The 13,760-nt window shown below is 40.3% G+C and overlaps 1 protein-coding gene across 1 annotated transcript; it reads left to right on the top strand.

Moving 5' to 3' along the window:
* Window positions 1–2,415: 2,415 nt before the first annotated feature.
* lhx4 (LIM homeobox 4) lies at window positions 2,416–13,760 on the top strand (the record flags this gene model as incomplete). Its single annotated transcript, XM_079349971.1, has 6 exons — window positions 2,416–2,734; window positions 6,322–6,493; window positions 8,290–8,492; window positions 9,311–9,465; window positions 10,148–10,319; window positions 11,148–13,760. The coding sequence occupies 6 exons, from the start codon at window positions 2,416–2,418 to the stop codon at window positions 11,534–11,536; spliced, it is 1,410 nt and encodes a 469-aa protein (XP_079206097.1). The 3' UTR covers window positions 11,537–13,760.

The raw sequence follows: 13,760 nt of genomic DNA, 5'->3' as shown, positions 1-13,760 counted from the left end.
TGTGAAAGAGTAATATTATCATTTGATTATAAATTATGTCTCAATTTCTTATTAGGCTATTTCTATTGTATTTGACTGGATGGCATTGTAAGAGGATTTAAAATGTGTTTTTAGCATTAGATACATTTGCATTTTCGCATGCAAAGGCGTAGAGGCGTAATATTTATGTTTTAAAATATGTCATTACCGCCTATTTTATAAACACCACCGCACAGTTTATATTTACACATTTGTTGATTTAAATTGTAGTTTAAATATGAAGTGAAAAAGCATGACATAAATGAATTTAACTTATTTGCTGCGATCTAAAATAGGCTGTGTAAAATCACAGCACACTATTTAGTGTCCCACTGAACCAGATGTGCGAGCTCGCTTCTTTCCACTTTCTCCATTTTGCATCCGTCAATTATTCTAATTGTGTTGCCCTTTGCTGACAGGTTAAGAGCATTTTTATCTGCATTGTTTTCCAGGGCAGCTAAAGGCTCTCAATTCCAACAATCAGAGTAATTGAATAGTTGAAGAAATTGAATGATCTTGAGGGGAAAAGTGTATAATGAAAAAAATTGGGAGCAGATTTGGGCACACATGGATGGATGGATGGATGGATGGATGGATGGATGAATGGATGGATGGATGGATGAATGAATGGATGGATGGATGGATGGATGGATGGATGAATGGATGGATGGATGGATGGATGGATGGATAGAACACCTGGCCAACAGACTGCAGCCTCGTATCGGTTGTATAAAGTTCCTGTAATATCCCGGCCTCCATTTTTAATCAGCTTGATGGGCGTTTTCATTTTACTAAATTACATTTGAAACATTACCCACACTGAGGAGAGGATTATGGGATTTCTGTTCCCTTCGGCGTATTAACGGCGTGCAACAATAGAATAAACAGAGCGTTGTTGGAAATACGGGAAAAACGGGAGGGTAAATCAGCATGATAAAACAGAAGAAGTTGGCAGCGTTGTGTTTCTAATTCAAATAGGACAAATTTAAAGTCTCATTTACTTTCCTGAAGCAGGACAGAGTCCGCAGCAACGCACTTCGTTGTCCAGACTATGTGCAATGAAATTGCACCCTTTTGTATTATTTTAATATTCTGTGTAAATATTTACCACAAACTAGAATTATGCACTTTTAGTTTAGGGTAACACCAAATATAGGGCCTCTGTTTATCACGATTATGACCTTAATAATTTGCATAGAATCATGCGGCGGATTGATACGGTGATATTCAAGTACAAATATCTTAAATATATTTCAAAATTATCAATATGACTAAATAATATCAAGACATTTTCCTTTTCAAAATAAGATATTAGTTGTGAGATTTTGGACCTGGCTGCTCTTGTGCAGATGTGCTGTGCACTGGGCCTGGCGCACAGACTCAGTGTTGATGGAAACACACTGCGTTGTTTTCTTTCCTCGCTTGAGGAAAATTGGAAGCGAAGATTGAGTTCATTTGGCTTGAACTAGCGGCCCTCCGGAGGGAATATCTTAACCAAGAGAGCAACCTCACAGACGATGGGCTCTGAAATGAACATTGTCAGGAGGACTGCGCCCAGATTCCTAATCCTATACCTGTCATTGAGAGAAACAGCTGCGTGGGTGCTGCCTGCCTGCTGGGAAGAAGTCTGCAGGTCAGAAAGGAAATGTACGATGGATTTTCATTCAGGCATGAGACCAATAATCTGACTTAAGTGGTGGGGGTTCACGTTTCATTTTATAGCACGACAGTGGCAAATTATCATTTGGAGTTTTCCACCGGAAACTCATTTAAGGGAGAAACTCCATAATATTACAGCCCATTTGCCTATTTTTTTTATTCCAAATAATTTGTGGAAAATATTTTGTTTATTTTTGGTTTTTCGATGCACATGTAGTCTGTTTATCACAACGGCATACCTGCCAGCCATACCATCTTTTTTTTAAATGATGAGGACTTTCACAAGACAGATCAGTTCATGTGGACTGTAAGATCTCAACTGTTAGTTGCATTTTGAAAACAATCGGAAGTGTGTGGAAAATAAAAACGGTCTTCCTGTCTGGGTGTATGTCTGGTCAGCCTTCCTCCTCTCTTTGAAAACAATCTTAAGACGAATATGTGAAATAAAAATGACACATTTCCTGATTTTGAGTGAATCCTCTTCATGCTGTCCCTGGGATCCTCCGGGAGACACTGCAGTGAGCTATTTATGGTGTCCACAAGAACCAGGTCCCGCCTCTTCTGAGACTTTTTCATAAACCGTATCAGATGCCTCTCCTCCTTTTCTTTCTCTTCCTCTCGTGTACACCTATGGAGGATGCTTTCCGTCTCTGGGGGCCTCCTCTTCCTGCACTCGTATTGGCCTCCTGCGCGCTTCTGCCGTGGTGACGTCAGACCCTGCCACCCCTGCAGCGCTGAATGTACCAAGCAGCCTGTCAGATTCACTCCAAACCTGCTCAGCACGGCACGGCACGGCACGGACATCACCACGGGAATAAAGACATTACAGGGATAGAGGAGAACTGCTGCAGGGAGGAGAGAGAGGCCTCAACATCAGTACCACCATACTACTTTTTTTCTACACGAGACGGGACGGGGGAGTGCGCCCACCGTGTTTCGGGTGTATGCGCGTGCGTTTGTCTCCCGGTTTGGATCACGATGATGCAAAGTGCGGCGGTCCTACCGACAGAGAGTCCTGTTAAGAGTTTACCGGAGATTCTCGGAGTGCCACTGCAACGTAAGACTTCGTCTTATCTCCAATTTTCTGTCGTTTTTCAATGTGAAAACAGGTTGGCGCGTGCATCATGCTGCGGGTTTTTTTGTGGGGAAAGGCGGTTTGAGTAGCATACAGTAACTCGGCCAGGGAAGAATGGAGGAGAGGAATATGGAGCTCTCAGTCTAAGATTGTCACGTAAAGGCCAGTGATGTGTCATGCTGTTTTTATCGGCTACTTCCATGAGCAAAAAGACGCTTTATATTATTATGCTTTTCTGTCTGAAAGAAGATGCTCTTTCTCAAAGAGCAATAGGATGTTATTCTACAGCGTAAAGGATGCCATATGGCCATTTGGACAGTCTTTGTGGCCTTAAGATAATAATAAAAAGTGTAGTAATAATAATAATAATTAATAATAATAATAAAAATAAGATAATTGATATGATCTTAAGCAACAGTATCCATTTTTTACGGTTTTGGCAAAAAATTTAGCTGCACCCTCCGTCAGGTTGTTGGTCCTATACAGTGCGCCTTCAGCAGCTGTTAATTTGTAAACGAGCATCATGGTCAAGAGATCAGACGCAGTTGTCATCACCCATCAGACAAACACACTCTGACTTTGATTGGAACTCATTACTGACTCCGCGAAGTGGCAAACTTTGGCAAATATTTTCCGTTTCTGAGTCTGATTGAAGGCCTATAGATGTCAGTTCATGTCTTTCTCTTTATATAATTTATTTTATTTTATTTTATAGGCTCATTATCTCTTCAAGATAAGACCAAATAATTATCACAGGTTTGTTTTCCCACATCAAAGACGAGAATCTCCCATACATCTGTTCATCCTCGCATGTTAATCTGTGGCAGGCCCTTTATAATCTGGATAGTGCAGCGGATACATTTCAGATCTGACCTAATTATTCACATGCGAGATAGTAAAAAATGTACATATGGATTTACTATAATAAGCCATACTCCAAAACATAATGATCTATAGCAAAATGGGGCAATTGAGGATCAGCACTAACTGGATTTCACGTTTGCATCAAAACAAGGGCAATAATATGATACAGTAAAATATATTTGTTAATTTCTTTTAAGTACAGTACATTACCCAAAACACAACAGAAGCGGGTTACTGGCACATCTTAAATGAATTTAACTGCAAACAAAGCATAGGTAAACAGAAAAAATGTAAACTCGTAGTTTAATAAACTAACGAAATGAAAGCAAAATGGACAAGGGCCTATATATGCTCGGCTTCTGTTTTTTATAAATTGATACAGATTAAAAGATTGAATAGAAGATCCTGCCACTCATCCTTCCCTTCAATTACCACATTCAGCCTGGATTTAAATCTGGATTATTCCAGGAATAAAAGCAACTGATAATTAATTTAAACACATTTTAATATCTTGGACAGAGTGCTCTGCTGACTCAGGGCAATTACATCCAAACCATAACCTGCAGGCTATTAGTCCACGAGACAAAGTGTTTACTTCACATTTAATTACCACAAATCATTGAACAATTGGAAGTGCAATGGGCGGCCAGAATGCAATTCTTCTACTACTTAAAAGAGAAAAACAAATCAGAAAACAAATGGGTTTCACTTCCAGCCTGAAATGAAGGAGGTGATGAGACTGAATGTAGTGAAGAGTGGAGGAGCGGTAACAGATACACAGATATGAAGCACGAGGTCACCCCTCACGCACTCTCTCTCTCTCTCTCTCTCTCACACACACACACACACACACACACACAAGCCTGGACGATGCACGTTCGACTTGGTCGTTGCCAAGCTGCTTTCCTTTCAGCACCACTTCTCCTCACTCAGCTTCACCCCCCCCCCCCCCCCCCCCCCCGAAGTCTTTTATAAGAAAAAAAACCCAAACAGAATTATTGATATTATTTTGTAAAATGTTTCTTTTTTGTATCATTCCTGCACAGATTCAATTTTGAGGTGAACCAAAATAAGCATGTATCGAAACCTTGACCTGACTGTGTGTGCGTGCATAGCCTATATGTTTAACACGTTTTCTAGGGGTTTATAGTCATAGTGACCAATAGTGACAAAAGCTATTCGTACGTTTCTCAAACATTATTGGTTTCACATCGCCAACATGTTCGACATTATAGCTTCAACAGAATCGTTCGTTTAGAAATTGTTTTTTAGGCTTTTTTTCCTGTCTTTGGCATCCAAAATACTCTTTTGGATGCCAATTAAAAGATTATTTTATTTCTATTTTATAATAGCATCATTAGAGCTCGTGTTCGTAGGGTAGTGTGTGTGTGTGTGTGTGTGTGTGTGTGTGTGTGTGTGTGTGTGTGTGTGTGTGTGTGTGTGTGTGTGTGTGTGTGTGTGTGTGTGTGTGTTTTTCTCCATCCACGTCTCTTAAATATTGATTTTTCATTATCGGATATCATGTGTCTGTTTGATGAAGAGACGCTGCGAAAGAAAACTGAGTAAAATGGCCCCATATTTACGGAGTATTTGTGGAAGATGAAATGCAAAAACAGTCCCAAGTGTGGTTGGACATTTTCATTTTACATTAATCACGCATCAATTCTATGTTAAGGAACAATATGTTTAATCTAAATAAAGCAGATGTTGCACAGGTTAGGCTATTAAAGGTCAAGCTCTGTAACCGACATTTGGCTTTCTCGTTTATTCATGAATTTTTTTCATCTGTATTTTATTGTATTTTTATTCGGAAAAAGAAGTCATTGCTGTAGGCTATTTGATGATTCTAGGGGAGGGGGATTTTAAAAAGTGATGTTTTATGATCCCTATTCCCCAACTGTGCTTTTCACAACCAACAACATTTAATTAAATTTCCTCTTGACATAAAGCAGACAGCAACCAGTAACACCGATGTCAGGACGAAAGTGCTGGAGACGTTCAGGCTTCAGAAAAACACAACTAAAATAACGAACAATCACAGTGACTGTCAGAAAAATATCAAACGCCTGTAAACATCTCAGTTCAGCACCACGGACAGTGACGGACACGCTCAAAAGCGCCTTTTACACACAAGTAGACTTCTAGGCTGCTTATCTAAACATGGCTGTGTATGTTTTTACCTTTCAAAACTAGAGCAAAATTATAATAATAAAAAAACAAAACTAAAGAATAAAAAAACTTGGATAAATGTGTGAAAGTGCTTGTCAAGACAGCTGAAGAAATAGCCAGCAACATTGGGCTACTGGTAGCCATTTCTACAGCATCATCGTCCTTTAAAAATCATACAGTTTAGTAATGCATTAAGTATTGTTAATATCATTTAGATAGCCTACAAAAAACAAAAACAACGAAACAAAACATGTTGTGATCGTATCTGCTCTGGTGTGTTGTTCTGTTGTAAGACTGACCTGCAAACTGTAATGTCAGGTTGCTTTAAATCGATGGTTTTTGTCGAGTATGTCTTGAACAAACTCATGCAAACGTGTGCAAAGTGTAAGCTAAAGCATTTCCAACTGATTTTTTTCCTGTTATTTTTAAACGTTGATCGAAAGTGAACCCAAGACTAAAACTCGTATATCCATGGGTATATCAGGGTCGTTAATGACTCATGTTTGACCTGGTGCTTCCGCTGTCTGTCCCAGCAGAGATCCCTCAGTGTGCCGGCTGCAGTCAGCACATCCTGGACAAGTTCATCCTGAAGGTGCTGGACAGACACTGGCACTCCAAGTGCCTCAAGTGCGCCGACTGTCAGACTCCGCTGGCGGACAAATGTTTCTCCCGAGCCGGAAACGTCTACTGCAAGGAGGATTTCTTCAAGTTAGTGCACAGTTTCTGCTCCGCATTCTGCTGTCTCTTGTCCCACTGACCTGTTTCACCAGCAGTTCAACATCCTTTCATTCTCTCTCTCTCTCTCTCTCTCTCTCTCTCTCTCTCTCTCTCTCTCTCTCTCTCTCTCTCTCTCTCTCTCTCTCTTTATATATATATTTTTAACTGCGTTTGGTTTTCTTATACGTTTAAAGAGCTAACAATAATAATGAGTGTGATATGCCCCTTTTTGTTACAAACAATCACAACAATCTTTCATTAAACCCTTTAAAGTGGGGGTTGTGAGGCGGGAATATCTTAAAGACATTGCGTAATTTACGCGAAATGACATCATTTTGATTTTTTTAAAAGTTTAATAGGCTATATAGCTCATCTTTCACAACAAGATGATGTGGAAATATTTCTTAAGCTGAATCATTTTAAAGCTAGTCAAACGTTACTGCTTGTTATTTATGTAGTGTGACCTTTCTATTATTATTTATTTTTATTTTTATTTTTTAGAACTTCAGACTTTGTGACTAAAATGAATGATATTGATGAAAGTCGGTAGCCTAGTTATGTTTGTGTTAAGACTTTACATGCGAGTTTGTCAATTTCTAGTATTACGAGTTAAGACGAGTGATGATTGTTTGAATGCGTTTATTTATCATTATAATATATTTCACATTTCATTTTCACGCTAGATTTGAGTATACATTTCTGAAGGAATATATTGGCTGATTCGTGCTATTATCATAATGTTAATTTAAGTTTTCACCCTTCACATCTCACTGACATCATATTGGAATTTACAAATTTGCTTACAATATCGTTTTCAACACGTTGGTCCATTGTACCGTTTTCTTTTCTATCATTTCACAACTCCTTATTCTCTCTCTCTCTCTCTCTCTCTCTCTCTCTCTCTCTCTCTCTCTCTCTCTCTCTCTCTCTTTCTTACATTTGGTTCCCAGGCATTACAGAAGAAAATTGAGTTTGACTTTTATCCAAAAACAGGATCAGCAGATCTGGGCTTTTTCCTAAATCATGTTTGAAAGGTTTTAATGCTCAAAGCTTGAATGGGACCTAAAGAGCTCTGCAGTCTCACTGGGGTCTAACTGTGTTAGGTGACCCAGGGGACAGTTGGGGAGCGGGTAGGGGAGTGTCTTTTTAAACTGTGGGGACCAGTATGTCTGGAACCAACTCATGCTTTAACATAGAAACAGACAGATACAGTGGTGTGCTTACCAGCAGTGATTTGGAGGCCTCACCTTGCTCTTTTTTTATTTCAGTGGGTTGGTTGCATGATTTAAAGCCTCTCCTGAGTCAGTGTTTTATTGGATCTCCTCAGGGTGTGTTTACTGCGGGCACCCCTCCTCCTCCTCCTTCCTCCTCCTCCTCCTCCTCCTCTTTCTCTTCCTCCTCCTTTTTAGCTCTCAGTACTTCATCTGCAAACACATAAACATGCAAACATGCTCACATACTCACAGATGTGCACACACACCCAGTGCATTGATCCTTTCTATCCATCAACCTCAGACAGGTCTATCATTAACAGAAATGCATTCCAGTGCTGATTTTACCCACTCCAACAGCTGGAGCTTTGACTATTAATACAGACACTGGGCCATCATTCTTGGCTGCAGCTGAAGAAATGGCTGTCTAGCCTGTGAAATTTTAATCTCAGCTGGTGTCATCATTCCCATCAGCCTGTAAAATGGGTATATAGAGGAGAGGGATGTCAGTCTGGTGTTGCTGGTGTTAGCATGAAATGTTCTAATGGCAGCTCTTGTCCAATTTTTCTCCTGCAGACGTTTTGGAACAAAATGTGCGTCGTGCCAGCAGGGGATCCCTCCCACGCAGGTTGTGCGGAAGGCACAGGACTTTGTGTATCACCTGCATTGTTTTGCCTGCATAATGTGCAGCCGACAGCTGGCCACAGGGGACGAATTTTACCTCATGGAGGATGGAAGGCTGGTGTGCAAGGTGGATTATGAGACCGCCAAACAAAACGGTATGTCTGTGTGCACGTTCAATCTGTAAAATCTGCAGACAAGAATGTCAGTTTGAGAGAAAATAGAAATGAGAAAGAAGGAAAAACACGTTAAAACTGGACTGAACATGTTTGATTACAGAAGTTTGTCTTTATCCATGCATAGTGTGATTCTGTGATGTGATTTTTCTTGAAATTGAGCTTGATATTAACAAAGGTGCTCAAGCTTGCGACAAATACCTCTTTAGACCAGTTTCTATACTGTATGTGCTTTAATGGAGGGACATTATTGTTGCAGTACCGTAAAGTCAATCGGCTTAAATATGTTTTTCTTTTTTGTTGATTTAAAATTAAAACAAGGATTAGAATTTTTCTTAAAAGCTTACAGACTTGTTGTATCCATGCAGTCAGAGGCAGGCTGGGAGGTCTCGAGCTACATCAGATTCACAGTGGAGGATAAGGAAGCCCTCTGAACTGCATAATGTAGACAAATGACTCCTGAATGTAGATCTATGTTGTTTGTCATCTGAGTAGTGATTCTGCCTCTCTCTCCCCTGTCTATTGAGATTTCCATGCATCTCTGATTGATTATGTAAAGCGGAGCAATGCTCTTATACTATGCAGCTTCAATAACTCCTCTGGCACTCCTACTGGGTAGATTTATCTCCTCTGGTGTGGGAGCGGGATAGATGCACAAGGACAATGATACGCTTCCATACATGACCATTCACTTCATTTAACACACATATACTCAACGCAAAGGCCTAGGGGGCACTACCTGTTACGGCACTGTGACAAATGTAAGAAGGAGTCACTCACTCTTTTAATGGTGTATGCAGACGACTCCGAGGCGGGGACCAAGAGGCCAAGGACCACAATCACGGCCAAGCAGCTAGAGACCCTCAAAAGTGCCTACAAAAACTCCCCCAAGCCGGCGCGCCACGTCAGAGAGCAGCTGTCCTCAGAGACGGGGCTGGACATGAGAGTGGTGCAGGTACAGAGTTTTTTCTTGTCTCAGGTGGTTGCAAGTCCCTATGAACCTAAACCTCTTTCAGATACAGAAGTCTCTTACATAAGAAAAACCATGCTGATGTCTGCAGCTTTAAAATGAGCTTTTAATAATCAAGCTTCCTTTTTACTGTTAATAAGGAAGCACTCAGACCTGTATTATCAGCGTTGTCAGATTTTGGAGAGGCATTCTTCAAGAGCTCAAATGTATCAAATTAAAAAGAGGAAACAGTAACTCACCATTTAAAAGTTGTTTATATATTTACTTTACTGGAAAGTTTTTATATGGTCAGCCTATTCGATATTTATTTCTTTTTTAATTTGAATTATTACTAAATCGTGAACATTTTTGCAAAATTGTTTTAAACAGTCTTTTTTTTACTATATGATGAGAAGCAATTGAAGTAGAACAAGATGATCATGCTCTATATGTACCTTTTATACTTGCATGTCAGAGAATGTGACATTTAAAGTGTTTGTTAAAGTGCAAACTATTTAGGAAACTATTTTTAAACATGCTTAGCATCTGAAATATTTGCATTGAATAAACTAGATAACCCAAAAACGTTTGTTGTTTCTGATGATTATCAGGTTGTATTCAGTTGTTTCTTATAAGTAAAACATTCATTCTAATTTGTAGGGATGCTAAACTGTCTTGTCTCTGTCAGGTTTGGTTCCAGAACCGGCGAGCGAAAGAGAAGCGTCTAAAAAAAGATGCAGGGCGACATCGCTGGACTCAGTTTTATAAAAGTGTTAAACGCAACCGAGGAGGAACGAAGGTGGAGAAGGAAAGCTCGGCCGACGACGCAGGACTCAGTGACAGCGAGCTGAGCTTCAGAGGTACGCACTGGGGTGGGGTGCTTCAAACAATCTCTCTGCTATGGATAAAAGAGATTTCTGAAAGGGAGTCGTCAGTCTGTGGTGTTAATGGAATTAAAGGAGTCTCCAAGCAGCTTAATGACACAGTTCTAAACGCAGCAGTAGTTGAATGTGTTATGTGTCATTTAAGGTATTTTTGTGTTTCGTTTTAGTTATTTAAAAGGGCATTCTCAATTTACATTCCCCTCACACATTCCCCCTGTGACGCATTCTGCTGCGTCCGTTTGTCTCTGTTATGAAGCTTATTGAAAAAGAGAGAAGGCCCTCAGTGGGATGCAAACGACATTTTAGACATCCCTTTGTTATTTAATGTTCACAGGGCCCGTTTTGGATCGTCATAAAAGTCTTCAAGCCACTTTTAAAAAGAAGGCCATTTTTATGAGAAATGAAAACATGGTGACAGAAAGTCTATAAAGCTTGTGAGGCTTTTAGACAATTAGAGAGAAAGTACTGCGAGGCTTTGTTGTTATTGAATCTACTCAGGAGAGGATGGAGATGGAAACAAATGTTTGGTGCTGCAGTAATTGCACATATATAGACTTCCTTTTCTGAGAGGAATGCATCATTTCTCACTGACAAATGCTTGTTAAATATTTTTTCGCAGCTCAGTGGTCCTCTTACTCTTCCTTCTTTTAATCCACATGATGTTGTCACATTAAATCCCCCTCATAAAAGCACTTAACTGTATTGAAATATAACCGCTATATAATGCTGCTGCAGCTGACAGCGCTGATGATGTGTTTAAGTTTTTACTCCCCTCCATGCTTAGTGATGATCTCTTTTCCACAGATGACCAGGTCCTGTCAGATCTTGGACACACCAATGGGCTTTACGGGAGTGTTGGCGACGTGACCAATAGTGCGGTGTTGAACGGCGGCTTCTCAGTTGACGCGGCGGGACAGCCGTACCACGACATCAGAGCAGGAAGCCCCTACGGCCTCCCTCAGTCGCCCTCCTCCATCACCTCTCTGCCCGGCCATACCCCCCTCCTCAACAACTTAGGCTTCAGCATGGACAGTCTGGTAGCGCAGGGCGGGCCCGGTGGCGTGGGACAGGCGCTTAGGGCCATGGCAGGGGGCCCTACCTCGGACCTCTCCACAGGCAGCAGTACAGGATATCCTGACTTTCCCACCAGCCCCGCCTCATGGCTGGACGAGATGGACCATTCCCAATTTTGAGTGTTTAACCTGGAAGAAGATTGCTGTGAGGATACTACAAAACAGACCTTTGTGGCTCTTGACTTTTCTATCTATCAACCAGCGAGACTGGTCGGGATGTGTAGTGTGGACAAAAGCCGATTAAACCCCTCCACACGGCTGAATGTTCAATCTCAAACCTGTATCATACAATCTTCTGCTATCACCTGACTTTATTTTGTTCACTTACTCTGAAAAAGAGACTGGATTTCAAATCAGTCAATGGATTTTTCTTACAGGGAAGCACCCTCAGTGTCTAATGGCTAAGACATTTGGGTGACAATCTTGATCTCCGTCCCTATGAGAACCAGGAGGCAGATGCATGCTTCTGATTGTTGATGAGTAAGACTCCAGCCCGTCTATATCAGAGCCTTTACATTGGCGATGCACTTTATTCTCCTCCTCTTTTTTCTACACGTTTGGACAGAAATGCAGAGAGAGGAGGAGCAAGAAAGAGGAGAGACGTATGCACAAGGCAAAAACACAGTGTTTCATGGGGAGAGTAATTTACAAGAAGAGTGGCACAAGTGTGAATTTTGAACCATGCCGATGTTTTTTTATGAATTGCAGAAGCTTACACGTTATTAGGACGTAGGTGGTCTGTCCGTCCCTCTGTCAGTAGTAACTGATGTCTGCTCTGTTTGAGTGAAGCGCACACAGTGGTCTCTTCTATATTTATAGTTGCTTGACTTGTTCTTGTCTGTTTAAAAAGCTGTCTGAGCAGACATCTGTCAGTATTGAGTTATCACTTTCTGGACTCAAAGAGGGATCAAAGCTAATGTGTTGGAGGAGAGTCAAGAAATTGAGGGTTTGGAGAAATGAAACTACATTTTTTTCCCGTTATATATCACACATCTAAATTATTAATTTATTCTTTTTAATGCACATTTTAGAGACAAGAATATTTTCACGGATCACTTTAACAGTAATATTGGTTACGCACGTCTAAATCACCAACGAGTATTAGCAGGAGCACTGATAAAGATGTGCTTTGTGTTAGCTTTGCAGTCTGATCAGAGCTTCTCTTAGTAATCTACTCAGTCCAGCAGACTTCCAGATTTGCTTGCGATCAACCTACTTACTGACCCCAGATGTATTGTCAGTCTGTTCTCTCCCCTGCCTGGCCTCCATGTCAGGGGGATTACCACAGAGCCCCCCACTACCACTGCTGATTCTCTGCTGTAGCTTCACTGCAGGCGTGACTACTGAGCTGAACTCACTGTTCAGTCCACGACAGCTTCATCTTAAAGCTCTTCTGACACTGAGAAAACAACTGTTTTTTTTCTGTTTCTGTGGAAATGCAACCTCTCTTTCTGATGGGAGACAGTTGATAGTTTTACCCGTTGAGCATGTCAAACCCACGTCTATTCTGCTCTTTTGTCAATTGAAGAAAAACTAAAAACAAATCTCATCTATGTGGTCACCTACTCTTCTGAAATCTACCAAGACTTTTTGACTCACACGTCCTATTTGATGGCCCAAAATCAGAAAGTGTTATCATAAAGAAAATCAGGTAATACTTTAGATTAAAGCCTACAAATTGCAGCATAACTATCCACTCAACACCTACCATTTAACTATGTTCACATTAAATACAAGCAAGCGTGTTTAAGAACAATTTTCCACTCTCTCATTCTTTAAATTACACATTTTTAAATGACTAAATATCTTTGTAGGAATCATGAATTACATTCATTTCAATGAATGAACGACGACACATTTATAATTGGGGTAACAGCATTGATAATGCAAAGAATTAGTTGTGGTTAAGTTTATTTTTTAAAATGAAAGTACTCTGAAAGGGTTTATATTAAGGAGTGTGTAAAGTAATTTAAAAAGTACAGACAGTATAGTACATACTCACAACCCAGAAGATATTTTCATTTATACCTCCTTTGCACAAAATGAACACCGTGTAATTTGTGGGCTTTTATCTGAAGTGTTAGGTGAAAATCATACACGAACACTTGAGCAGGATGATTATGTTAAGTCTGTGTTGCCTCAGAAGTTTGCATCTTAATTGTTGTAAATTTTGTACAGTTTGAAAACATGTTGATCGTCTTGTTTCATGCGTGCTATTTATTATTGCCATGTGTCTTTGAAAAAGATGTAAAAGAGAGCACTGACTTTATTCATTTATGCCTTCTGTGTAATGGTATGAACCGTGTACAGTCAAATCTATATGAGGAAAATAAAGCTGAATTGT

This window comes from Symphodus melops (genome assembly GCF_947650265.1).
Source record: "Symphodus melops genome assembly, chromosome: 8".
Classification (NCBI taxonomy): Eukaryota; Metazoa; Chordata; class Actinopteri; order Labriformes; family Labridae; genus Symphodus; species Symphodus melops.
Note: the sequence above shows the minus strand (reverse complement) of the source record. Positions and strands in the feature narration are given on the sequence as shown.